Below are 24,986 nucleotides of genomic sequence, written 5' to 3' on the forward strand. Positions count from 1 at the left end.
AATAAAAAAAGGGTTATAATCCGTGTTACTATAACAACTTGCAATATTAACTTTAAACTGACAGCTGTGTACTGACAGCTGCCTCATCCATAATAATACATCCTAATTTATTAGTTGATTATATTCTGTATTAGAAGTTGTATCTGCAAAATACAACTATTATCATTTGGACTAAATCAAAGTAACACAGTGGAAATGCGAAAGTCTGTATCAACATATCTCAAAGCATTTTCTATCTGTAGTTATATTTCTTACAAACAATAGAAACAATATTCTCGTTACACTAGATAACCCATAGAGCTGTTTGTGAAAAGTTTTTTTATCGGACTGTTTCCTGGATCTACTGTCAACTGACAATAGTTCAACTGTTCAATTTTAAACACCCTTTAATCGAACGCGCACCAACAATACGAAAAGCACCGACAATGCTTTAGCCATTTGTGTCAAGCAACGCTGCACACACATGTGCCACGCTACCAGTCTCAAGAATCATAAGGTGTTAAACTGCGAAATGCCATCGTCTGCTCGCTGGTTGCCTGTTGTGTGATGTTTCCACAGACTGCCATTAATGCTGGGTGATACCTCTGAGGCCACACACTCACACTTATGAACACACACTCAGTGCAGCGTGTCCCCAGGCGGCCTCTCACACATGCTCAGAGTGCAGTAGTATGCTATTGTTCCATCCTCCTTCCCATTTATCCATTCTGTTAAGCATGACACATGTATTAACAGTGGATGGATTCTGGAGCTGTGTGTTCTCACACCATATGGTTTCCTTTCCAAGGTCCTCTCCTACCCAGTAACCACCTCTGTCTCCATTAGTTATTTTACAACTGTCCACAAGAGGGCGCACTTCCTTTTTTTTTTTTTTTACAATGTGTACTGTGTAGACCCTGACATGCTAAGTGTTTCACTGCTGTTCCTTGGTTTAAATATAAGGTGACAATAGTTAGTGAGGCAGATCTTTATCAGTGTCATACCTCTGTCACGTCGCCATTGTGTATAGCAGCAGCACATCAACCTCCAAGAAGGGCAGATTCTTTTTTAAGGAAACAAATAGATAAGCTTTGCATTCATGTGATAAATGAATGCCAGGCAGGTTCGCCATGTCTGTGAGCTGCATCTGCCGCCTGCCCGAATGGGAAATTAAAAACTGTGAGGGGAAGTTATGCTAAATCTATAAAGTTGGCCAGGAAATCTCTCCCTCTTCGCAGCGGCAGTTGTTTGGGGAGAAGGAGCACCATGCTTAAATAATAACATTCCAGGTGGCTTAGTTAATGAACAGTGAAAATCAAATATGGGACCTAATCTGGAGCTCGTTACAGGAAGTTTCTTTACAGGGAAGTCAAAATCAAGGAGTGCCCTTGGGGAGACACTTTGTGAAGCTTCGGAACAAGGAAACTTTATTTTTGGTGTATGTTAGTTATGGTTTTATACATTAGCTGTATTTTATTCTAATGGTGGTTTGCTGCAAACAGCTATTGTGGATTTTGTCATAGTTAAGCACGAGGTACTCGAACGACTATTATTCAATTAGGGCTTCGTTATATTTTTGCAGTAAGTGTGCTTAGGTCAATTTGTTTTGGAGTTAGTTATGACTTTAAACACAGAAATGTTCCAACTGAATCTTCATTCAGGGGATTCACTGGTCTAAATGCATGTGACGGATGTTCCAGCCTGTTATTTACTGTCTTAGCTTGCCATCTTGTGGTGAAAGCTGGTTATGAACCTCACTAGTGAGGGCATAAATTGAGATGTACTGCAAGTGTGAGGATGAAACACCAGTTAGCTGACAATAAAAGAGCCCACTGCTAGACATGTTAATGGTGTTTTGCTTAATCCAGAACATTACGAGTTGTATTTTGTTTTATATGTTCCCATTTTTTTGGCCGAGCAAATTATTCCAACCAATGCGTTCGCGATGCAAAAAGCGATTAGTAATGATCCTGTGGTATCACTGGGACCATCTGAAGTGGTAACATGCAGCATTAAAAGCAGAAGCCCTACAGTAAATGTTGCTTGCACAGTGATGTTGTGCTTGTTCGCTCCACGCGAAGACACCCAGAGAGTTATTACTCAGTGCTGAATCTAAGAGATGTTTTATCATGTTATTAGCTCTTTATTTTCCCTCTGTTACGGCACACACTTCCTTTCATTTTGATATCCATTTCCATCCCCGCGAAAGCACTGCTCAAATAAAGCCGTGTTTTAATTTGGTTTTGTCAGATTCATAAAGCCACTTTAAAAGAACATGACATGCAAATGTGTTCAGCAGTGTTTTATTGCAAAATAATTTTCTAAGAAGTTGCTGAGGGAATGAAAGTGTAGAAAAAAAGGAGGTGGGGGTGGGTGGGGAAAGCAAGTTGTATTATTTAGTAGCCTCTGCTGTGGGACCTAATTACAGTTATGCATTTCTTACTGTCTCACCAAACCCCTCGAACTTTTTTTTTTTTTTATTTTATTAGAATTATTCACTTCACTTCTCACCCACTGTCACACTTCCTGTAACACTTATTGCACCAACCAAGTTGCCTGTAACAAGTATGAAACTACTCCAGTTGTCATAACCATAATGTGTTAGCGTCTTGTATCATTTTAGAAATGCTTATTCCACTGAGCACGCTATCACACTCTCACAGTGTAAACTGTTGTGTTCAGACGATGCAAAAATAAAATTAGAGAGAAATGAAGAGTGGATTTGCAGTGTAGATGTGACAGTCTAATAAAAGCTCTGCTGACCTTGCTTATGTCAGTAAAGATTTTTAAATGCTCAGTTCACCGAAAAACAAATTAACAATGACTGTTTTCTTGCTCATTTCTAACTGTATGGGATAATCCATAGATGGGAGTTTTCACAGGGACTTTGTACCAAAAAAAGAGTGCAGTGAGGACTATGGATTATTCGGGGGCATTGTTACTGGAAAGAAATATGTTGTTTAAATGCTGTTAGCACCACTAAAAGTTCCATTCACCTTCATTGGTTTAGGGGGGGTTGATGTCCAGAATCAAAAGCTGGTAAGATTAGACTAAAACTATCGTTTAAGATTAGCCACAAATACATTTTTCTGTCTTTGGGTCTTTAATGTTTGACACATGTGGCCGTGGCCTATTGTGTAGCTAAAATGTGTCATCCATCCATCTGATCAAGTGCTGAGGGTGTGTGTGTGCTGCAGAGTGGGGTCCGTTTGTTGGGTCCTTGGTGCTAATCTGCCTCTTGTTCTCTCATTGGCTGTAGTGCATCTGTGGGTGGGAGAGGAGGACCAGCCCTTGACCCATGACCCCGCGCTGACCCACGACCCCAACCATCTTAACAACGACCTTAACCACCCTAACAACCATAACCTAGGCGACCCAGAGGGCCTGGACGCCCACGCTGTAGTCAAAGACTAACGGCCCACACCGAAGCGAGGCAGGATGATGATGAGGATGGCAATGATGAGGAGGAGGATGAAGGATAAATGAAGGAATACACTATAACAAAGACTTTATTTAAGATGAAAAAAAATAAAACTAGAACATACTACCGTCAGAGTCAAGAGAAGGTGAGGACTATATGAAGGAGAGGTTGGAAGGTCCCCTTGGGGGTGGATTTGCGAGATGGACCTATTGACTTTTGCAAGCGTCCTTGGACACTAAACAAAGTGACGGCAACTGTCCTGTTTTGTCTCCTGTGGTCTGAATGCCCCTTGTCTTTGTTGTCTTATCTCTTATACAATGCTTTTTTTTTTTTTTTTTTTTTTTTTTTTTTTCTTTTGATGAAACTACCTGTCTGATTAGCACTTCCTGTAACTGGCCCTGCAGTTTCTGATACATTCCTTGAGCTAGAAAGATGTGTCTTTTTTTAAAAATAGGACTGAAGTGTAGTGCTTAATCAAATGCTATCAAAGACTTCTCTCCTGTTAAATGAAGAAGAAAGTTATTTCTCATGTCCAAGGACCATTATATTGTACCTGGAATGTATTTTACTGTAGAATAGAAACTCAATTTTATTGGACTGTTGACAGAGACCAAGCGCATTTCCTGTCAGACCAGCCACTTGTGGCTCACCTATCCGCTGTCATAGAGTCACTACTTATGTCCCATGGCCATGCATCACACAGGTTATGGTTAACAAAGGAAAAGGCACCATCTGACAATCCACAATAGAAGTTCTTTCCAGAAATAATACGGTATTGCTGATTTAAAAAAAAAAAAACCAACAACCCGTAGTTGGCTTTTCACAATGGCGGTGCTAATGATAATTGTGAAGTTTAAGACGTTCAAACTGCCCTTTCCATAACCAGATTAGTACAGGTCTTCACTCTGCCACATAGCACCATTTGTCTATTATTCGTTTTCTGTGTCATTCAACACAGCTCCCATAGATGCTTAATGTACATAGAGAGATATACAGGTGTTTAAAAAAGGTGAAAACCAGGAGAAGCAAAGAAATGACTGTAGCTTGTACGGCCACATTGACACAACAGGTAGCCATTCTTCTACTTTTACACAGAAGAATAAAAAAAAAAAAAGATCTCAAAAACAAAAAAAAAGGGGGGGGAACTGTTTGTTTCTTTATCACCCTCCACCCCTTGTTCTTCATCTCTCATGTCAACCTCAAGGACTCTAGTGTTGCAGATGTTTGTAAAATACTACCACCGATCATTGTTGCACAGTGTTACTGACTACTGAAAATGGTTTGATGTATTTACTTTAAGATGACACACACACACAAAAAAAAAAAGAACAAAAAAACTGGAAAAAATATTGTGTATAGCCTTAGACACAAGTCATCTGTTCTTGCTTCTACCAAGCTATGTAGCTGTGCTAGGTTTTAGGATGTAGGGTTGATTTTATTTTGAATTTTTATATGTACTGTACATTAATGCCTTCTCCATTTATTGATCAAGAAAAAAAGAGCAAAAAGATGACAATCGTCTCCTGTGCTGCAAACATATTTGCCCCCATATATACAAAATCCATTATGAATAGAGGGACTTTATCCTTTTTTATTTTTATTTTTTTCATTTGTTTCGGTTCTCAGAAGTATTTTGCACTGTGATAGTATTATAAATCCAACCTATACAGTACAAAACTAGCTAACTAACTAAACTGAAGGTGTGTGTTTGTGTGTCCCTTGGCATTGTGAAATGTTTCTACGTAATATTTTGTGAACCCAGAGAAAAATTAAAATGCGGTATGTACAGTCCAAATATAATACTTCCTTTGATCAACCTCTATACTGTATGTGGCTTTGACAAATTGATTTGTATGCAAATCCCCTGTTGACCTACAGCATAGGCCCATTACTGCTTTAGCCTGAGTGATTTTCAGTGCTCAAACCCCAACGTGAAGAGATTTTGCTGTAGTACAAACTGTTTTTGTTTTCATTTTTTAATTTTCATTTGATTTATGTACATTACAATTAACCATTCTTTCAATTTCAATATGCCAGGAAAATAGGGGATTCAAACTAAAATAATATGAGTGTGACATATGAAAAATAAGTAACAGGAAATGTAACAGGGTGTTTGAAAAGGAGGAATTGTGGAAATGGGGTCTGAGTGAACCAATCAGACGTATCCTGCTGGAGGCACTGACCAATGGCTTTGACCTCTGACCCTGTCTCTGTGTTCCAGGGGAATGTAACGATGAGAGATTAATAGCGAGAGTCTCGCTTGGGCTCTCTCCATCTCTGAACCAGCTATAATGAGCATTCCACTCCACATATTATGTATAAAACCTGTCTTGTGAGCTGAACACTCTTTCTGTTTTGCTGTATCCTCATGGCAGATGCTTTGTTTTGTAACTACTGAACTGTACTTATAATAAAAATAAAATGTATTCAAACTAAAAAAAAAAAACACAAAAAAAAAAAAAACGGATTGTCACAGAGCAAGAGCCTGTTTCATGTTTTTAATTTTTCCATATCTGACAAAGTGAGTGATCAGAAGCGGGTAAACTGGAGAGTTAGTCCATCACCTCTGATACAAGTTATTATCTCGTAGTCAATTTCAGCGTCACACACTTGTGATCATGATACACACACATAAATTACTGTCGGCACCACTTTGTCTCCCTGAGGTGCTCATAAAGTAACTGTAGTGAAACACGGTGTAGATGATACGACTCCTGTGAGCAGGTTCACAGCGCCACATGTGGGGAACCGTAAAAGACAACATTCACACATATCAAGTACAAATCACTTTCAGATTAGCTACATGGGTGTCTCCATCTTCGTTCCCTGTCCGTTTACTTTCTTTCCAGGTTAAATTCTTCTTCGGACATTGCGTTCATGCTTCATGATTGCTTTCACTTAAGTATTTTGCACGTAGTAATACAGTAGTATTAGAAATCTAATATACAGTGCAGTACAAAGCTAACTAACTAACCTTAAGATGATGTTTAGTGAATTTAGTGAAGAATATTTTAAATGTAGAGTCCGAATCTAATAGTTTGGGCTTGTTCAGACATCTTTTATAAGATAATTAAATGACCAAAATCTACAGTAAATCGTTGAAGAGAAAAAAAAAAAAAACAGTCCAGTTTGAGCACTCTGATGCTATTGTACGGTGAACACACACCCACACTTGTAGTTCACCCAACTACTGGTGCAGTTAGTGACACTGCCATTGGTGACATCAAGCTGCTGGCCTATGACCTACTGAGAAGACTAGCATGTGGAGCAGGTACCTATTGGCCTATGTATATGTTGCTATTAACCACAGTGGTTGGCCATTGGTTAACGTGATAACATCCAGGGCTGGTTAAAGACGGACTTTGCCAAACTGTTACAAGGCCAATTTTACTGACTGAATTATGTACAATGGCCTTTTAAAGAATAGATGAATGAATAAAGTGCTACACTTTACACTTTTGGCAGTGGTGGACAGTGCACTAAGAGTGCTAGGATACAGTAACACAAGTACTTTAGGGATATTTGGGAAAAGATGGTGACTCTAGTTAAGGAACCCTCAGAGGTGGTAACTAAGTAAAGTGTTTATACTTTACCCTTATTGTAATTTTCACCTGTTACAAATCTGCCAAACAAATCTGTACTGAACTTCTACATTTGTTACAAGCATCTTCACTTAAAACACTCTAAGTGGGCTAATTGCATTTTTGTACTTTAAATTTTAGAACTTGTTCTCAGTATTTTGACTTGAGTAAAGAAAAACATCTGACTGGTGCCTAAGACTTATCCTTCTCATGTCATTAGACATATTATTGCTTTTAAACGCGTGCTTCTCAAAGAAACCTGGAACTTACAGATTACTCTGTACAACAGGTATGTGTGTCTATATTTATATAGTCACAAATTCAACTAACCGTTTGTAGCTGATTTGATTTGAATATGTAACTTTGGTGAATTTCATAAATTGCTGTAAATTGAGGCCTTTCAACTTGAATTGATGAGTTTAGTGAATAAACTGCTGAGATTTCGTTCAACTCATTAAATTAACTTATAAAGAAGCAAACGTAGCAGCATAGAGCAATAAAATTATCAGAGTTTAATTCTTCATGTTGCTCTTCTTATTTTCTGTAGTTTGAAAAAAGAATTAGTATTTGTAACATTTGGCATATCTTAAAAATGTACTATGTTATTAACTTCTTAACTATAAGTATTAGAGCAGCCGTGTAGCAGACTGTATTTAAAGTAAATCTGTCTGTAACAAGTGTCCATGTTACTAAAGAGTTGAGTGAATTGGATATGTTGAACTTGCAAACCAACTCAATATTAGAACAATGATAATGCCATTAATTATTTAAGCATGTAACTACGTTAGTTTACAAGCTACTGTAGGATTCAAGGGCAACCAGGAAATACTCAATGTGTAATGCTGGGGGTTCAAAGTTCAAAAACTTATTGCAAAGTAAATAAATCTTTGTGTCTTTTGTGTGAGGGTACATAGTAATTCAATAAATATGGCTGTTTCCTTATCATAACTGTAAAGATTACAACAAATCTCTCACACAAAGTCCTGTTCATTTAGCGGACTGTGCTTTTGTGAAAGAAGAAATATTGTACGGTTTCACCCCCACCGCCCACTTTCCCCTTGTCTTCTGAAACCTGACCTGTACCACACGGAGGGAAGCCGTACTTGTGTTAACCTAACGTCACGACCCCAGAGGCCGCTGGGACGTCTGCCGAGGTCAATGTCTGACTAATTTTTAAATGGATCAGCTACACTGCACCAGATGTGTGTGTGTGTGTGTGTGTGTGTGTGTGTGTGGGGAGGCTCAGGCCACGAGTCTGTTCCCAATAAAAAACTCACATCCGGAGAAAGTAACCGTTTGACTGGCTTATATATACACACGCACGTAGGGCGGGATATGAGCCTGAGCAAGAACAATCAGGACATTACTTGCTTTGTCTGTGTGTGTTTATAATTTGTTTGTATTGTTTGTACTGCATTTTGGGTGCACGCTCGTTCAAACACGGGGTGTGTGCTTGCACGCAAGTGTATTTGTGTGTACTGTACATTCGAGTAGATGTGCTCCCTCCCCTCCCATGTAACAGCACACATGTGTCTGATTAGAGAGCACATTAGGTCATCTCTCATTCCATCCGGCCTGTGTATATATATATGCATACATATATATATATATATATATATATATATATATATGTGTGTGCGTGTGTTTTGTTGAGTTGAGCAATTCCACCATTTGCGGCGGCCTGATTCACAGTGTGATGAACACCACTCTTTGCCCTTCATTTAACTTCCTCTCTTGTCATTTGCTCTGTCTCTCTCCCTGTGTTTCATTTCTCACTCTCTCTCTCTCTCTTCAGTATCAATTTCCTTTCATTCTCCTCCATCACATGTTGTGCAGCCGTGTGTGTCAGCACATGTTTGTGCACGCACGCTGCCATGTTGTATAATTGCCTGTGTGCATCTATGTGTGGATTGATTGTGTTTAAAATGATGACGCTCTGCAGAGGTTGCAGTTGTGCCAGCGTTTGGTTGGTCGCTGGGCAGATGGTGACCTGCTGATGAACCCGTCTTTCTGTTCATTTGTTCAGCTGCCTCTAATTTCCCCTCCTCCTTTACATTAGAATGGCTGCTGGGTTTCGCAGTGCAGTTCTCCATTACGACCACTAGAGGGCAGAGCAGACCAGGTTTTGGAGGAGAGTAGAGCTGTTTGGGAAGGGGACGATCCATTCCAGCTGTATTTTTGCATGTTGCACTGCAGCAGTGAACAACCAGTGAATGTGTTCTGGGAATTTAATGGTTTCAGCAACTGTTTAAATGTAACTACTGCTGGGCTGATAAAATCCTAAATAAACCATTAATGTATTATTCCTCCTATTTGTGGTAGTGTGAAGCAGTTTCAAACGGGCTTTAAAAAGTGAACAAATGAAAAATGTGTAAAAGTAAAATACATTTAAGAGTAAAGTCAATATTGTGATGGATTCTTACACTACATGTATCTACAAAACCTTGGAAGGTCAGAGCAGCAGCTAGTAGGGATCCTCATCCTGTGCTTTGCCCTGCAGAAGCACTTTAGCAGAAACAGGTGCTACAGTATGTCTCACGCTTTTGTGCATGTTTATCGCTGCATCCTAAAAAAAAATTTCATAACATTTTCCAGATGAATTTGTCCTTCCCCTTAGTTTTAGAGGAGAACAATCCATTGACGCCGCACATAGATTTTATTTATTAGCACTGGTTTAGAGGTGGCTGCCTGCCTTCTTTAATTTAGCTCTTTCTGACTTCTAGTTGTTTTTCTGTATAGAATTATTTCCGTGTTTTGTTTACTAAAATAAAAGCACTGCAACACGAATCTAATATTTTTTTTAAGTCCAAATTGTATGGATTTTCTTTGTCCTTTTTTTAAAGCATTAAGGCTTTAAAGCAAACATGCAACCTGAAAATGTTTTATTATGACAGGACCAAACTGAATTTGAAACGTTTTACTCCTAAATATTAATTACCAAATAATCACTCATGCTCTGGCACATTGATTTATTGCTGTTATATGGTATGATGCACACTATAAAATATATACAATCATGATCCTTTTGTCACATATGTTTGTGTGATGTACTGTATTTTTCCACAATTCCTATAGTGCAACAATCAGAAAAAAACTGAAATAACAAAGAGCGAACTAAGAACATACTCGCGCATTAAAATAAAATATAATGAGACAGTAGATAACATGTATGTAATGTAGAGGGTGCTAAAATGCGTGATGCAAACTGTAGGACTGTGTGTGAGTGAGAGTGTGGGTGTGTATTGGATTAGTGGAGCTGTTTATGTCTGTGTGTGGTATGTTGGATATGCAGACGCTCACTCATTTAGAGTAACCACATTGCTGCAGGGTAAAACCTCCTCCTGAGTCTCTCCGCGTTGGTCCTCGGAATCCTGAATCTTTTACTTCCACTGTACAATCCTAGACTTTCCAATGTGAGTAATATTAGTTTCTATCAATACTGATAATTCACCTATTTGTTGAGTCTATCATCTAAAACGCATTAACACTCCTTCTTTCTTTTTGTATCACCGTAAACTGACTATCTGTAGAACTGCTAGCCACACAAAGACATTGGATGAGTGTCTCTGGATGTGTAATGAGTCCTTTTTTTTTTTTTTCAAGTATTTGTGGCATTTTTAAACCCAACATTTCAAAAATAAGGTGCAGTCCTGATTTTAAGCACAACTTGTACAAACAAATGCTAATGTGACAGCTTGTCCCCTCATTCACATGCATCCTTCTGTTTTACTCTGCTAAGCATCTGTGCTTATGTATGTGGGTGTGTCAATGTCCGCATGTGTACCGTGCACAGTGTACATTTGTGTGTGTGTGGGTCTGTGTGTGTGTGTGCGGGGCTAGTGTGCTGTGGTGTCCCTCTTTCTCTCTCCTCACCTCTTATGAATCGATGATCATGTGGTGTAAGGGAGATAGATGGTCCCCAGCTCCATCTTGTCTCCTCTAATTGTAAAATATTAGTTACATTAGACTCGGGCCCATGATTAATGGAACTTATTTGGAAGGTGGACTCTCTCCCTCTCTCTCATATACACACACTTTCTTCCTCCATCTCCCTCGCGCTCTCTTGGTTTCCAATACTCTCCATAGTTTCCAAAGTCTCTTCCTGAAAGAATTGAGTGATTTCACTTAAGGCAGACAAATAACATCCCCCCCCCCCCCCCCCCCCCCCCCCCCCCGAACCATCACCACACCCCCCAACCGGTAGGAAAAGCAAAGGTGAAAAAAAGCAGGAAGGAGAAAAGAAAAGGAGAAGTAAAGGAAATGAGGAAGGGGAGATAAGAAAGAGGGTAGACGCGGGGTAAAGAACAGCTCTGCGCATAGAGGCTTTAAAAAAGTTGTGGTGGTTGAATCTATTTAAGCTCCTTTGTAGATCATTTTGAGTTAGAAATCTCATCACACAGATTCATATTTCCAATATGCAGAACACGATCAAGTCTTGGTCGTGTTTAAATGCTGATCTCTGTGAAAATAAAGACATATTTTTGTCTAACGCTAATGTTTCCTGGCTTGCAAAATGCATCCAAAGAGGAGTTGAAGAGTTTAAGACGGTGAACATTTTGTTCAAGCGTGTTCTTGCGGCACAGGAGCATCTGAAAGTGTTTTTCTTGTTAAAGTCAATTACAGACAAGTGAAAGGAAAGTACATCCATGTACAGACGCACAGATTCAATCATTCTCTTATTAGTTCATACATGAATTTATAAATACACAAACACTCTGCCGGGCTTCCCAGTAGAAGCTGGACCTTTTCTGTTTTTTTTGGAAAGCACCTTGCCAGGACAATGTGAGACACACACACACACACACACACACACACACACACACACACAAATCACTTAACTCTGTGTGAACATAAAACTCACTGCTCTTCAGACAAATGCTTTACCAGCAAACACGAGTGTTGGAGTTGGCTTCCTGACTGCTTCCTGCAAATCTGTCAGCCTCTGCAGTCTTTCATTTAATGTGCACCATGTTTTTATACAGTGAAAATTCAATTACATCATTAAAATCTTTTCTTTTAGAATTTAGTTTTAGTGGTTTGTCCAGAAAGTTTAGGGGCACTGGTTCCATATGGGTTGGAAAATCCTCTTGATTGTATATATTTTGGGCAGTGTGACTACATTTGGGGACTTGTTTGTTTTTAAATGTTTGGACAGACGGGCCTGGAGCTACTTAATAAAAGTGCCCAAAGATTCCACAGGTCCAGAGTTTAAGGAAGCAACTTCTCCAACACAGTTTCTACTCAGATTTTGAGTCTGCAGCGAGGAACAACCTGACCTTTGACTTTACTCTACTCGCCCTTTCTTGCTCTTCCATTGGTAGATGGTAACGTACTGTTTTTGGTTCTTCTTCTTCGGTATCACCTCGGTTGATAATCCAAACTTCTCATCATCTAATTCAAACGCTGACAAAGCAATTCCAAAACTTATGTGATGGATTTTTTTAATCTGTGTTTTGTTTTGAAAAAAAAAAAAAAAAAACGCTTTCTAAAGCCACATTCCGACAGTTACGTCCGACTGTCTTTCACATTGACGATGACATTACGTTGGGTTTATGCAACGTTGGTGTGATGACCAAGTGCTAATATATTTGTAGTGAAAAATGAAGCACTTTGGACCAAATGCAAGAACATTTTAGCTGAGTGAGGTTAAAACTATGCATTGGAAAAGTGCTGTTAGGGACGTGAGTAAGATTGATGCTTGACCATGCAGGGCTCTAAAGGTAATAACATCAACACTGAGCTGAAATATGAATTTGATAGGGAGACACTGTACAGAGAGTATTGGTGTTACATGTTCCCTTTCTGACCTAGTCCAGAGTCAAAACCTATAGATCCCAGTTGTGTCTCATCAAAAAAGATTGACTGAGGATTTTACAGACAAAACAAAGGAGCCAAGTCTTTTAAATGGGAACAAGACCAGCAGAAAGACAAATGAGGCCCATGGTTTTGTCATTTTTAGGCTGTTAAAAGATGATAAGCCATGTAAAAAAAATATAATCCGAAAGGACGAATGATGTTTTGAAGTGCTGTCTTGTCCTTTTAATACTCACCTCTAGACTCATATTTATGTTTATATTTAGACCATAGTTTGATGGTTCAATGAGATGTAATTCGATATCGTGGCGTTCTTTCAAAATGCCTCACTGTATGTGACTGAAGTGGATCAGGGAACTGCATTATTTCAGTGTTGTCTCCCAAGCTAAAGAACAACACAGCACAAATGAAAAACTAATCAAACCGTTTAAACCAGGTTTACGACTGTAACAACTGTCCATCAGCGCAGTGATACACAGAACTTTGCACAAACTGAACCAAGACTGAAGTCTTATGGCAAATCTCCCAAAAATTTTTCTGTGGGTAACTGAATGAAACGTTGAAGACTGTGGTGAGAGTGAAACTCATTCAGCTGTCCTGGAGGCACCTCAGACAACTTTACTCTGAGGTGTGATGGCTGTCAGGCTAAAGTGCTGGTTCTTATTAAGACATCATCATCACCCGGTGGAGATATTTGGGCTGAATGTAGGAAGAAGCAGATGACGATTCAGCTGGAGATGAAGATTCCCAGATGTTATGGATTCATTGCCCTTAGGCTGAGGACGATCTCATGGACATCAAACTAAATCATTTCTTGAAATGATGCTATGATATACGTGGATACAAGCTGTTTTGGCTGATCATCATCGCATTACATCATTACAAGACTTGTGCTTCATGGGTCCACTGGATTCATCAGACTCGTCATCACACAACAACAAGCCTCTGAACTCACTCTTCGTAACTCCTGTTTGAAGTAGGTTGATAAAAAGACACAAATGTTGTGTGTCAGCCTTTGCACCTGTCTGATGCTCGGTGACTGTTTTCCTAACTGAGCTGTTATCACTGTGTGTTGAGGTCAGAGGAAGTTCATGATGATTAATGCAGCAGAGCTCTTTGTGTCAGAATGTGAGTGAGAAGCAGGTGGCCAGCATATCCATCAATCCCCACTGCCCTCCTTTTTTTTTTCTCTTTTCATTGTGTAGAAACAAGGAGAAACACACACACACACACACACACAGACAACCACGGAGTTGGGCATCTATTATCTGGGTACAGTGACAGGTCAGCAGCAGATTGTGCCTCCCTCAGTTCAGCAGGGACTCTAAGGAAAAATAAGGCAAGGTTGGACATCTAGTCACTATCACACACTCCGTCACACACACACACACACACACACATTGTGACTTAAAGTGTGGATCGGTGGGAATAAGAACATACAGCAGATGGACGAGTGACCACATGAGCAAAAATAGGTTAATGTGAATGAGTGACTGAGTTAGTGAGTGAGTGAATAAAAGAAAACAAAGGCCCTATGAGTAAATGAATAGTGGAAAAGTGGTGAACGAGTGAAACAATGTGAGTGTGAGTAAATCAGTAAAACCGCAGATGAGTGAGTGAAGGAAAAACATAGATGAGATAGGAAATAAAAGAAAAGACGCATGAATAAGTGAACTAAATAAAAAAATTGAATGTGCGACTGAGTGAATGAATAACTGAATGAGTGAGAGGAAACAGGTGAGCGAGTTCATGTCGATGTAAGATAGTGGGACGGGTGAGAGTGAATGAGTGTGTGCGAAGTGAACGTTACGCACAAGAAAGAGCAGCAGTTGCGTCCACAAGAAAGAAAAATCAAACAAGAGTCAAAAAAGCGAGAGGCTGCTATTTCGGGTTCTTATTAACAGGTCCTGCTGGTACAGCAATTAATAATCTAGTTCAGTATTTAACATGGGACCTCGTCCCTGGTGGAGACATTTTAGCTGGCTTTGATGCTGAAAGAGCTCCTTCCCCTCAACCCCCCCCCCTCCCTCCCCGACACTTCCTCTCTTCTCCTTAAGTGCCTCCCCTGGTGTTATTTGTGTGTTGGTTTTCTCTAGTTAAGCTAGGAAACAGACCAAATCGTTATTCCCAAAACTTCAGGCCAATTTTCCATTAACACGCCGGCTCGTTGAGGGAAACGCTCTTAATTCTTCAGAGGAAATCTGGAGAAAGATAAATTCCCTTCCGGCTGTTTGAAGTAATGTAAATGTATTTATTCTGGGGGTGGTTGGGGGAGCAACAATCAATAAATACATAAATAATGGACAAAACCAAGGTTACATATACAAAGTCTTGGCTGACCTTGAGCCAGCAATATTTTTTGTTGATTTTTTGGACTCAAAATAAGGAAATTCACCACCTGCACATGGACAGATTAGTAGGAAATGGGCCCCTGGGCCCCTTTGCCCACCCCTCTACAAACTGTACAGTAGGATTCCCAGAAAAAGACAGAAATACTACAAACAGTATGAGGCTGTCATGTCTTTTTTTTCTTTGTGATCTTCTCGAATCCCTCTTTTTTTTTTTTTGATGAACATATTTTTCCTCATCATGTGTCTGTTTGTTTATTTGCTGTGTATTTGATCTCATTTTACTTACTAGATAGTTTTTTTGTTTCCTCTTTTTGGTCACTATCTCGCTCTTTTAGTCCTGTTAAACCATTTGTAGTCACACTATACAGTTAAATGTACTATTTTTATATCACCTAACACTGTAGAACAGAATTAAGTCTGAATTATTGGGTTTGCTTCGGGGTGTTGGTGACTCTCGGGGACATTATAGTTTATATTGAAAAGAAAACACGGCGATTACAAAATGCACGGAGCCAGTTTGTCTGACAGGCTCTATTAGTGTGCAGACATCACACTTTACTTAACATCTTGGAAAAACCACTGACTTGGCTTTGTGTTCGTGATTTAGAAATTGTCTAGAAGACCTTCTTAAAGATGTTTATGGTGTTCTAGTTTAGATCATTGATACTATGATTACTGATGTGGAAGTCAGTCACTTTCCAGTTCTTGGATCCAGCATTTTCCACTTGCTGCTGCACACACTCAAAGAAAAATACGTCTGACCCCGTGTGTAACAGTTGGAGGTGTGGATTCTTTTTACCAAATATGTTTTTTCGGTTCAGATCCACGATGTCTGTTAAATAAGCTGTGTTCTATAGATTTAAAACTGTCCTGCAGTGTAGCTGTGTTGCATTCATGTGCCTATATGTGAGGCTGTTGCAGCAGTTTGCTGAGTAATCTGGGATCCACAGCCTGAACGCAGGTTATTGGACAGATGGTTTAGCACATTTAATTGCTCACACCTTCTGTGTCTCTACAAACTCTCTATATGTCTGTGTTTTTGTCTGCCTCTTAGTCCCTTCTATATAACACACACTCAAAAGTCCTTCATACACTTAGTTTTACAAAATACATGATTGCATCTGTGTCTGCCGTGTTTTCTGTATACGGAACTTGTCAAATGTGTGTGCTGTGACTTCAAAACCCATCCTGCACACGTAAATATTCTTCTTGTGTTATAGTTAACTGACTTTCTTTCCCTTAAACACACACAGACTGTGGTATAATCTCAAACATTTGTCTAAACACACATACAATGGAGAAACATTTATGTACATGTAGAAGCAGATGAAAAATGTGTTAATGTGCACATATGCAAACCCGTATGCACAGAAACACACACACACACACATGTATATATGTATATATATATATATGTATACACACACAGGCACATAAAGACCAGAAACAGCGTGTTGGCACCCAACCAAACGCAGCCATCATTAAATGCCATTTGATGCCAGCATCGCCATCTGTTGCAGTCTTAAGATAGCTCTTCTCCCAAGACCCAGGCAAGACAACACTTTTCAAGAGCCGTGGTGTATTTTTCAAATATGGCCACAAACAATTCTATATACAGCGGGTGCAGTTTGGGTAAGTTACAACTTCAGCGTAATAATCGCCTCTGTCCTGTCGCTCGAAATAAAATGCTTTCAAGCTGGAGAAAAATTAGTTGGGCAAGCTAACAAAATATGAGTGTATTAGTAAAGAACAGTGATATACGAGAACAAGCAACAAGGAAGAAAGGGAATAAGATGTAGAGGGAATGTAGACAATACACGAAGAGATCCATGCTAACTTTACCTCCAGTATGAGTGTGTGTTTGTGTGGAAATATAAGATAATTACAGTGGGTAGGGGGGTGACTGAGGAGCAGGGTGGGGTGAAGTGCATGTGTGGCAGGTGAAACATGGGCATGTTTGTGATACTGGTGTGATACATGTTTTCTCCTCTCTCTCTCACACACACACACACACTCACACACTCCTCTCCCCCTGCCCTCCTCCTCACTTCCTCACCCACTTTTCCTCTGATCTCCATGGAGAGGGCCTTAGGGGGTTAATTAACAGGCTTAGATAATGCAACAGCATAAGAAAACAAGACCACTATTTCTCCTCTCTTCCTAACCCCCCCCCCCCTCTCAGTTTCTCTATTTGCTGTGTGCTACATTAACCCAGCTAAATTCTAAAGAAAGAAAGCAAAAGCATGTGTCCACACATTTTAGTTCAGGTTTATGATTACCTTTATCCACTTTAAGTCCCCAAATGGCTAATTGTTCTCGACGCAACATGCAATAAGGATGTCAGCCACAGAAAAACAAGCAAAGTACCAATGGTGCACTTTCTCCTCAGAATCGTCTGTAATAAAGCAGACTACAAAAGTTTCCGCTTGAAGTTGAAGTTGAACTGCTGTCACCATGTGCTTGATAGCTGATATAACAGCATTTCCACAAAGAGTTATTTCTGTGCCCATACACACTTTAACGTAGAGCCACAGTTTTCAAAAGTTCACCCTGCGGAGGCCTTTTTGGACACGCTCTAGTATTTAAGGTTAAGAATGCTGCACGGAGAAGAGAGAGCCGAGAGACAAAAATGAGCTACCATGGAAGTGTGGATATAGCTTTAGTCCTGCTTTAGGTTCTGAAAAGCCAAAGCCTCCAAACTTGTAGAAATCCCCTTTATGAGCTGTATATTTTTCTTAACTCGATAAAGTTTTTCCACTGACTACAATGAGGCACAAGATGGTGGGTGAACAACTTGCAAAGACATGGATTAGTGTGTGGATTTTGGTTAAAAGTTTACCAACTTCCGCGATGAATTGAACCATCATTGTGTCTTATAGTGAAGTGTTAAGTTTTTGTAACGTGACTGACAGGGAGAACAAAACAAGACACACAAGTGAACGAAAGGGTTAATTTGACAGAAAAATGGCTGGTTGTGCTCCCAAGCCATAGTCAGCATGGCACAGACCAGAGGACATGGATTAATGACGGCAACTTTGGCCCTTCACAGTAGCTGGGCATGTGGATTGTTGAGCGCCTATATTTGTGTGTGTGGCAGTGAGTAAAAGCCTCTCTTTAATTTTTAATCCATAACAAAGTGTAGCCTGTGTGCCTCTAAGTTGCTCTGCAGAAGTCAATTTCAATCCAAACACTAACTCAACTTTATACAGCCTATCCAAACTATTTTTTCAAGCCCTGCAATTCAGACTCCAATCTTTCTCTTTTTATCTAAACATCTCCCTGGAGATAAAACCAAGCTTGATTTGTATTTATTTTTAAAGTCCATCGAGACAAACAGTAAGTAAGCACGGAGATGGGGAGGGGTGAAAAAAAACAAAAAAAAAACAAGTTGAGTTGTTTGGGGGCATAACTCGCTCTCCCTAAGTGTAAAATGGGATAAGATATTCTGCCTCTTGGACTTAACATAATGTAAGAGAGTGTGAAATTAAACTGCACACAAATAAAAGGGACCCTTCATTGTGTGCCACCGACTAGCTTATCTGGAAATTCAGACAACTGGAACATCCAAAGCCTCCAAACTTGTAGCAATCCCCTTTGTCTGGCTCCGAAGCAAACAATGTAATATCAGAAAGCCAGAGAGGCTGCAAAGCCTGTGTCAGATTGCCAAACACAAAGTAGCTGCTTCCGCACATCCTTGCGTCGCCTCGTTGCATCCTCTCATCGCGCCCGTGTGTGCGTGTGTGTGTGTGCGTGCGTGTGTGTGTGTATTCTTTAGCATGTATGTGTCCTTATAAGTAGACTGTGCACTCAGTCACTTGAACCCCATGTGTATGCTTTTGAGTGCTTCAAATAGATTGTTTCCTCTTTAATTCTTGGCCTTTTACCTATTTATATTCCCTGCACCTATCCCCTCGCCTCTTTTAAACCCCATATGTAATTTTATTTAGAGCATCTCAAATTGAATAACAGAAAGGGGGAAAAAAACAGGCTAACTGCAAATGTACTGTTATTAATAAGTACTATAGAGGTCTGAAAGTCTGTCCCTTGATTCAGCCCCTCCCTTGCCCTCCCTCCCCCCCTTCTTCCCCCCCCCCCCCCCCCCCCCCTCTCCATTTTGTTCTCTCTGTCTGTGAGTGAGTGAGCTAAGTGAAGTGGGTTATGATGGCGGTGTAATCGGCATCCCTCAAACAAACGGCTGGTGCTATTAAGGGCCATTGTGTTTGCTGCAGTGATGATCAGATTCAATCTAGAGAGAACATTTTGTGCTGGTGCTGTGGCAAGGGGTAGGAGGGGTGGGGGGGGGGGGGGGTGGATAGAGAAAAATACCTTGCCTCGTTCTGCTCTGCTATTGTGTTCAGGGGACTAGATGTATGCACGCTCTTTGGAAGATGCATATCGACTCGGGGAGCTGCAAAAGTTTAGTTCAGATGAATTCGTGGGAGCTGTCTGACTGCACAAAGTGAGGCAAGTTATTAAATGTTGGGTAATGTTTGGAGGATGTATTTGTATCAATATAAAGCTCCAGTGCTGCTGGAGTGCTGCAGATGAGAAAATCACTTTTCCTCTCTTCTTTGTCCTTAACTTTACCCTCTTCTCACAGTCAGTTTTTTTTTCAGTCTAATCCTTCACGGTAACTTTTATAAGACTAAATTACCTGTAGGTGTAATAGTGAATGTTTATCCATCTGTATTTGAGTCAGCAGCTCATGTGCAATGGGCTATTATGTGAGCGTTGAGTAAATGTAGTATTAATATTTATTCAGGTTCTGTCATGTCACTGGTGTCAGCCGGGATACAATACCCTGCCTTTGTGGAACATAGTTTCAAAGCCAACAGGTGAATGCTTCTACTGACGTGGGGCTTTTCAAATGCTATCTGGACAGTAGCAGCATGGACAGGAGTAGGGCCATTTTGGGCAAACCAAAACACATTCGGAGATCAGTCTGAGAAGTCATTACAGCAGTAAAATGTGTATAATGTATCAGTAATAAACATGCACAGGAATGTGTTTGATTTGATGGTTTCACAGTTTTTTTTGTTCCTTATTTTTGATGAACGACACAGCTCACAGTCTGCAGCTACATTAATAAAATGCAATAAAATGACGCTAATTTACTAATTCCAATTCAATAACAAAGTGACCTGTCAAATTGTATTAGCTTTTCCTTTAAAGGCAACTAGTTGCAGTTTCTTTAATATGGGCGAACAGATCTTGGCTTGATTTGATTGGCCCATTTGGACATTGTTGTAGGACAGCTGCACATAGCTGATGGTGCTTCTACTTGGGGTTCAGTGTCTTTTCTAAGGACACGTCCACATGTGGCTATGAGGAGCCACAACCACCAACTCTGTCTTTGCTGCTTTCATTCCTTGTTTTAGCCAAACCGGGTATCAAGTACATAGGCAAGTTAGTTTGTAGGAATTTAGTTGACTGTCACCATCAGATCATCAGTTTGTGCCCCATGATGCTAAGTGCCAATGATCAGTCAGTGTCTGTCAGAATAGCACACGGAGAAAGTGGGTACAGTATTTGATCTGCTATTCTTTTTTATTAATGACATAAATGCATCTTACCTTCCGCCCCCCACATACTGACCAAAAAAAGGATCCATGTCACAATACATTCCTGGGTATTTTGTCCTAAAGAGAAAAAAGCTAAACCAGAGCATTTCATGTCAGTGGAAGAGGTGTTTAATAAACATGGTATCAAATAAAAGTTTCTAATAGACCCATCGGCTGGGACACTTCCCATCCATGCCTGTCACACTTGTCTGCCCTTTTCAAAGGCAGAAGACATCAAACTTTAACTGTAGCTAACGTAAGCCAAAGTGTTTCCTAAACTCCAAATGTCTGTTTACCCTGTGCCGTTGCGATTGCTTGAGATTGTCGTTCGTTCTTATGTTACAAACTATAACCCACATCAACACAATCTATTGACCCAGTGGCCGCAGTGTCGGAGGATGTTTGTTATGTGTTTGTCTGCCTACAATGGGGAGAGAGAACCACAATCCTCTGGGTCAAATCTAATTTCCCGATTAATATCGTAACACTGTTTTCTTTCTTTGTTTTTTCTCTAGGCCAGAGACCGTTCAAGTGCAGTTACTGTCCTTACAGTGCCTCCCAGAAGGGCAACCTGAAGACTCACGTGCTCTGCGTGCACCGCATGCCTTTTGACAACAGCCAGTACCCCGACAGGCGCTTTAAACGCTCCCGACCCGACTCCGAGATCCCAGAGAAGAACTCTGATGATGCTGTATTTGGTGTAAACCAACCAACAGCGGGGGAAGATGGAAGCAACGGGAATAACTTTGCGGTGTTTGCTGCGGAGGCTGCATCCTATGGCCAGGAGTGAAACTGCCATTGCAAAGACTGATTAACAACATCCAGGAGGGAGGTTTGGGTCTGTGTTGGGCTATGAAACGCTATGGATTTGTATCACTAGACACACACTCCCTGATGCACACGAATGTTGATTACTTCGAAACTCATTTCCAACTCAACTGTGCTGAAGACCTTGACCAAACAATGACAAGACAACAGACATCACTGTGGATAGACCACACTTTATACATTATAAACAAAAATGAAACATACTCTATGTTTGTTATTAGAAGTCTGTGAACACTTACTAAAACAACATCATATTCTATGAGGTTTTTAACTGAGCACATTGGATTATGTGTAAGAGTGGAATAAACAAAAAACTTAATGAAATTGTAGTTTTCAGACTAATCATGAAGGAAGGCGACTATGAAGCAAGAGGGAAGCCAGATGAGGTCATCGAAAAATCATTAGAGAGACATTTCTCCAAAAATAATGCTTTTATCAGAAAAATGATCCATGTAAACCATTTAGCAGAACAGTTACTGTATAGAAGATGGAGGAGGAGGGCCTCTGGGTGCACATCACTACTGCTGCTCCTGTCCTAGAACATAACACCAGTGGCTGCCATTTTCCCCAGTGCGAGTGATGAGCACTATGTGTGTGTCGCAGGGTCAGTGGCGGCTATGGTGGCATGTTTGTGTGTTGGGGATAGAGGGGAAAAGGGGGGTGGGGTGGCACTGGTGCCAGTCTGACTGGAGCTGTCATTGCAGAGGAAATCAATTCAGCAATACACGAACACACACACACACACACACACACACACACACACACAGACTCCTACAGTGGTAACCCGACTCTAGACGGTACGCTAGGGGGTCAAGTTGAGTCCCATCAGCTGACCGGAGCACCTCATGTCACCTTCCTTCCTTTTACTTTCATTTTTTTCTAATACAAGCCCCGTCTGGCAGAATGGCCCGGAAAACTCAACACAAATCAATCAGTAGCGTATTTAAAGCATCCATTAGCCAACGTTAAGGCTTGTTCTTTTCTGGTTTTAGCAATTCAGTGTCTGGAGGTCACCTTACAGGCTCCACATGGGAGAATGATAGGGTAGGTAAAGGGGTTAGTAGACATAGGTAGGGGGATAGAGGGGTAAACTGTTTTAGCTTGGATGCCTTATGATGACGGATGAGAAGGTAGAACTCCACCCATGCTGCGAGTATTTTGTTCTGTAAAATATATAACATTCCCCTGTGTGACATCCTCCTAGAACTTCTCATCCTATGAAGAGTTTGGCACAAGCACCAAATCAGACAAAAAGTAGGATGAACCTCCTCCCTTGATAAGCTCTTGTAAAGTTGCTAAGTTGGGACAAAAAAAAAAATAGACAATTATTCACTTTACCTTCCTTTATGTCTGTAATTATACTACCTTTTATGTCTTTCTGTTGAAAGGAGACATCCTCTTTCTGTGTATGTGTAGTGTTTGATTTCTTTTTTTTTTATTCATATGGCTTTATTCCCGCACGGGTGAGGAGTAACATAAAACAATGAGAATAGATTGTTTTGATCTTGTAAAATGAAGCTAGATTGTTTAAAGGGCACAAAAAAAAAACAAAAAAACAGACGTATCAATTTTGATTGTACTTTGTAGTGGTGGCAGCTATTGGTTACTACTGGAAAAGGACAATAAGAAAGCATGGAGCTTCGTGTTGTGTTTCCTCGTAGGAGGTGGGGGTGGGGTGGGGGCTGGTAATGTTTTTTTTCTGATAAACTAAAATGATCCTGACTTTAAGAAAGTCAATATCATCACACACACACACACACACACACACGCACACACGCACACATGCAGTACGAGGACAGGAAGAGTAAACTCTTAAGACCCTGGGCCTTAGGGCCACATCTCTGTTTACAAACCAACACAGTCCACACACACACACACACACACACTCACCAAAATACAACACCCGTACATGCAAGAAAAGATGAGCAAAAAGGAGAGCGGAAGTGTAGATAAATGGGGAAAAAGTAAGTGTAAAGTGTTAAAGAGTAGGTGAGTCGGGTCAGTATTCAGCTGTTTTGCTGTAATTGTGGTTTTATGCTTTGGACCTATGGAAATGTCAGTTTTCGTAGCAAATGAAATACCGCATATTCTTTACAATCCTATATTGCTCAGCACCCAGCAGGATTGCAGTTTTCACTGCCTTATACAGTAACCGAGTGTTTAAGCTCTTTACCCACTAGGAGATCCAGATAACTCAATGTAGTATAAGCTATAGGTTTCAATGCACTACTGTGTTCTTGCTGGCTGTACTTTTCTGGACGTGTGTATACATGTGTGTGCTGAACATTGAAGTATATTAGCGAAAATTCAATAGCAACAAAAAAAAAAAGTTAATACATTTAAAAAGTACTCATTCCATTGTTTTTGAACCCTGGCTTTTCCAGCTTAGTGATGCATGTGAATCAGTATGTTGCCATTGTTTCGTTCAGATGAGGCAATAATTTTTTTGGGTTTCAACACTGGAGAAGGCCATTTATTGTTACTCCTATGTGACTTTTTTGTGTCCATCCCTAAGAATGATACACCATTTCCCCCCTTTGAAGTAATCCTGCAATAATCCACTCCATTGTTGTCGCCATGCTGTTTGATCCACATCAAGCTTCCTTTTAAAGCAGCACATGCAGTTTGCTCAAGTATAATCACTGGTGCTAGATAAAGTAAAAAAAAAGACCATGGCATTTATTTGAGCCTGCAATAGATTGTGTAGTATGCAATCCGTGCCCCAAGTGTCCACATTCCTTTTTTCCTACGAAAAAGACGTCTATAGCCAACGGGAGGAAAAGTGAGGAGAGGGGTTTTCTTGCAATCTACAAGCTTATATACAGTATGGATAGATAACTTTGTACGTAAAAGAAATCAAATATCTTTGATCAATATTTATTACTGCACATCTGTCTGACAAATGACCAGATCTTTCATTGAAGAAGTGTATCACATTTGACCGAGTTCTAGACATTTTCGTGTACTTTGAAGCCGTGAGATTTATCTGGTTTTCTTTCTGCAATAAAACCTCTACCTCTGGGAAAGACCATCTCTGTGTTTGCATCTCTTCCTGCCATTCAGCTCAGTCAATCCACTAAAGAAGATGAAGTATACTGTGAAATGACTGCTAACAGTAAGTACTGAAATATTTTACTCTTCAATGCTTCGATTTGTGTCCTAAAATGCACACAGAGGACACGGACGATATTAATTCTTAATTTTTACCCATGTTTGTTAGTAAATGCTCAACAAGTCTTCAAAGCAAAGTGCTTAGACAGTATCAGCAACACGTTCTCCTCTCACAGTGTCAGATATTGATGCTTCCCAACGCATCAAATTCAAGCACTTTTTTGCATTTGCTGGCGGATCATATTGATGCCACACGTGCACTTTTACTCCAGGAGAGCCACAACTGGACGCCCTGAAGTTGTTTACCTTCACCCCACCGCAGTTTTGGCTGTAAATGAAG

The 24,986-nt window shown here is 40.2% G+C and overlaps 1 protein-coding gene across 11 annotated transcripts in view; it reads left to right on the plus strand.

The window, feature by feature from the left end:
• The window catches only part of znf536 (zinc finger protein 536), a 216,555-nt gene extending 194,390 nt beyond the window's left edge, over positions 1-22,165 (plus strand). For 6 of the 11 annotated variants that reach the window (XM_067494954.1, XM_067494952.1, XM_067494953.1 and 3 more), the window contains one exon: positions 21,223-22,165. In XM_067494954.1, the coding sequence (XP_067351055.1) occupies positions 21,223-21,497 (275 nt within the window). In that variant the 3' untranslated portion in view covers positions 21,498-22,165. Of the gene's footprint in view, positions 1-3,238; positions 5,509-21,222 lie in introns of those variants that run through there. The other 5 variants (XM_067494957.1, XM_067494958.1, XR_010912298.1 and 2 more) reach the window with 4 other exon arrangements.
• The last annotated feature ends 2,821 nt before the right edge of the window (positions 22,166-24,986 follow it).

The sequence above is a fragment of the Channa argus genome, chromosome 2, assembly GCF_033026475.1.
Source record: "Channa argus isolate prfri chromosome 2, Channa argus male v1.0, whole genome shotgun sequence".
In the NCBI taxonomy this organism is placed as follows: domain Eukaryota; kingdom Metazoa; phylum Chordata; class Actinopteri; order Anabantiformes; family Channidae; genus Channa; species Channa argus.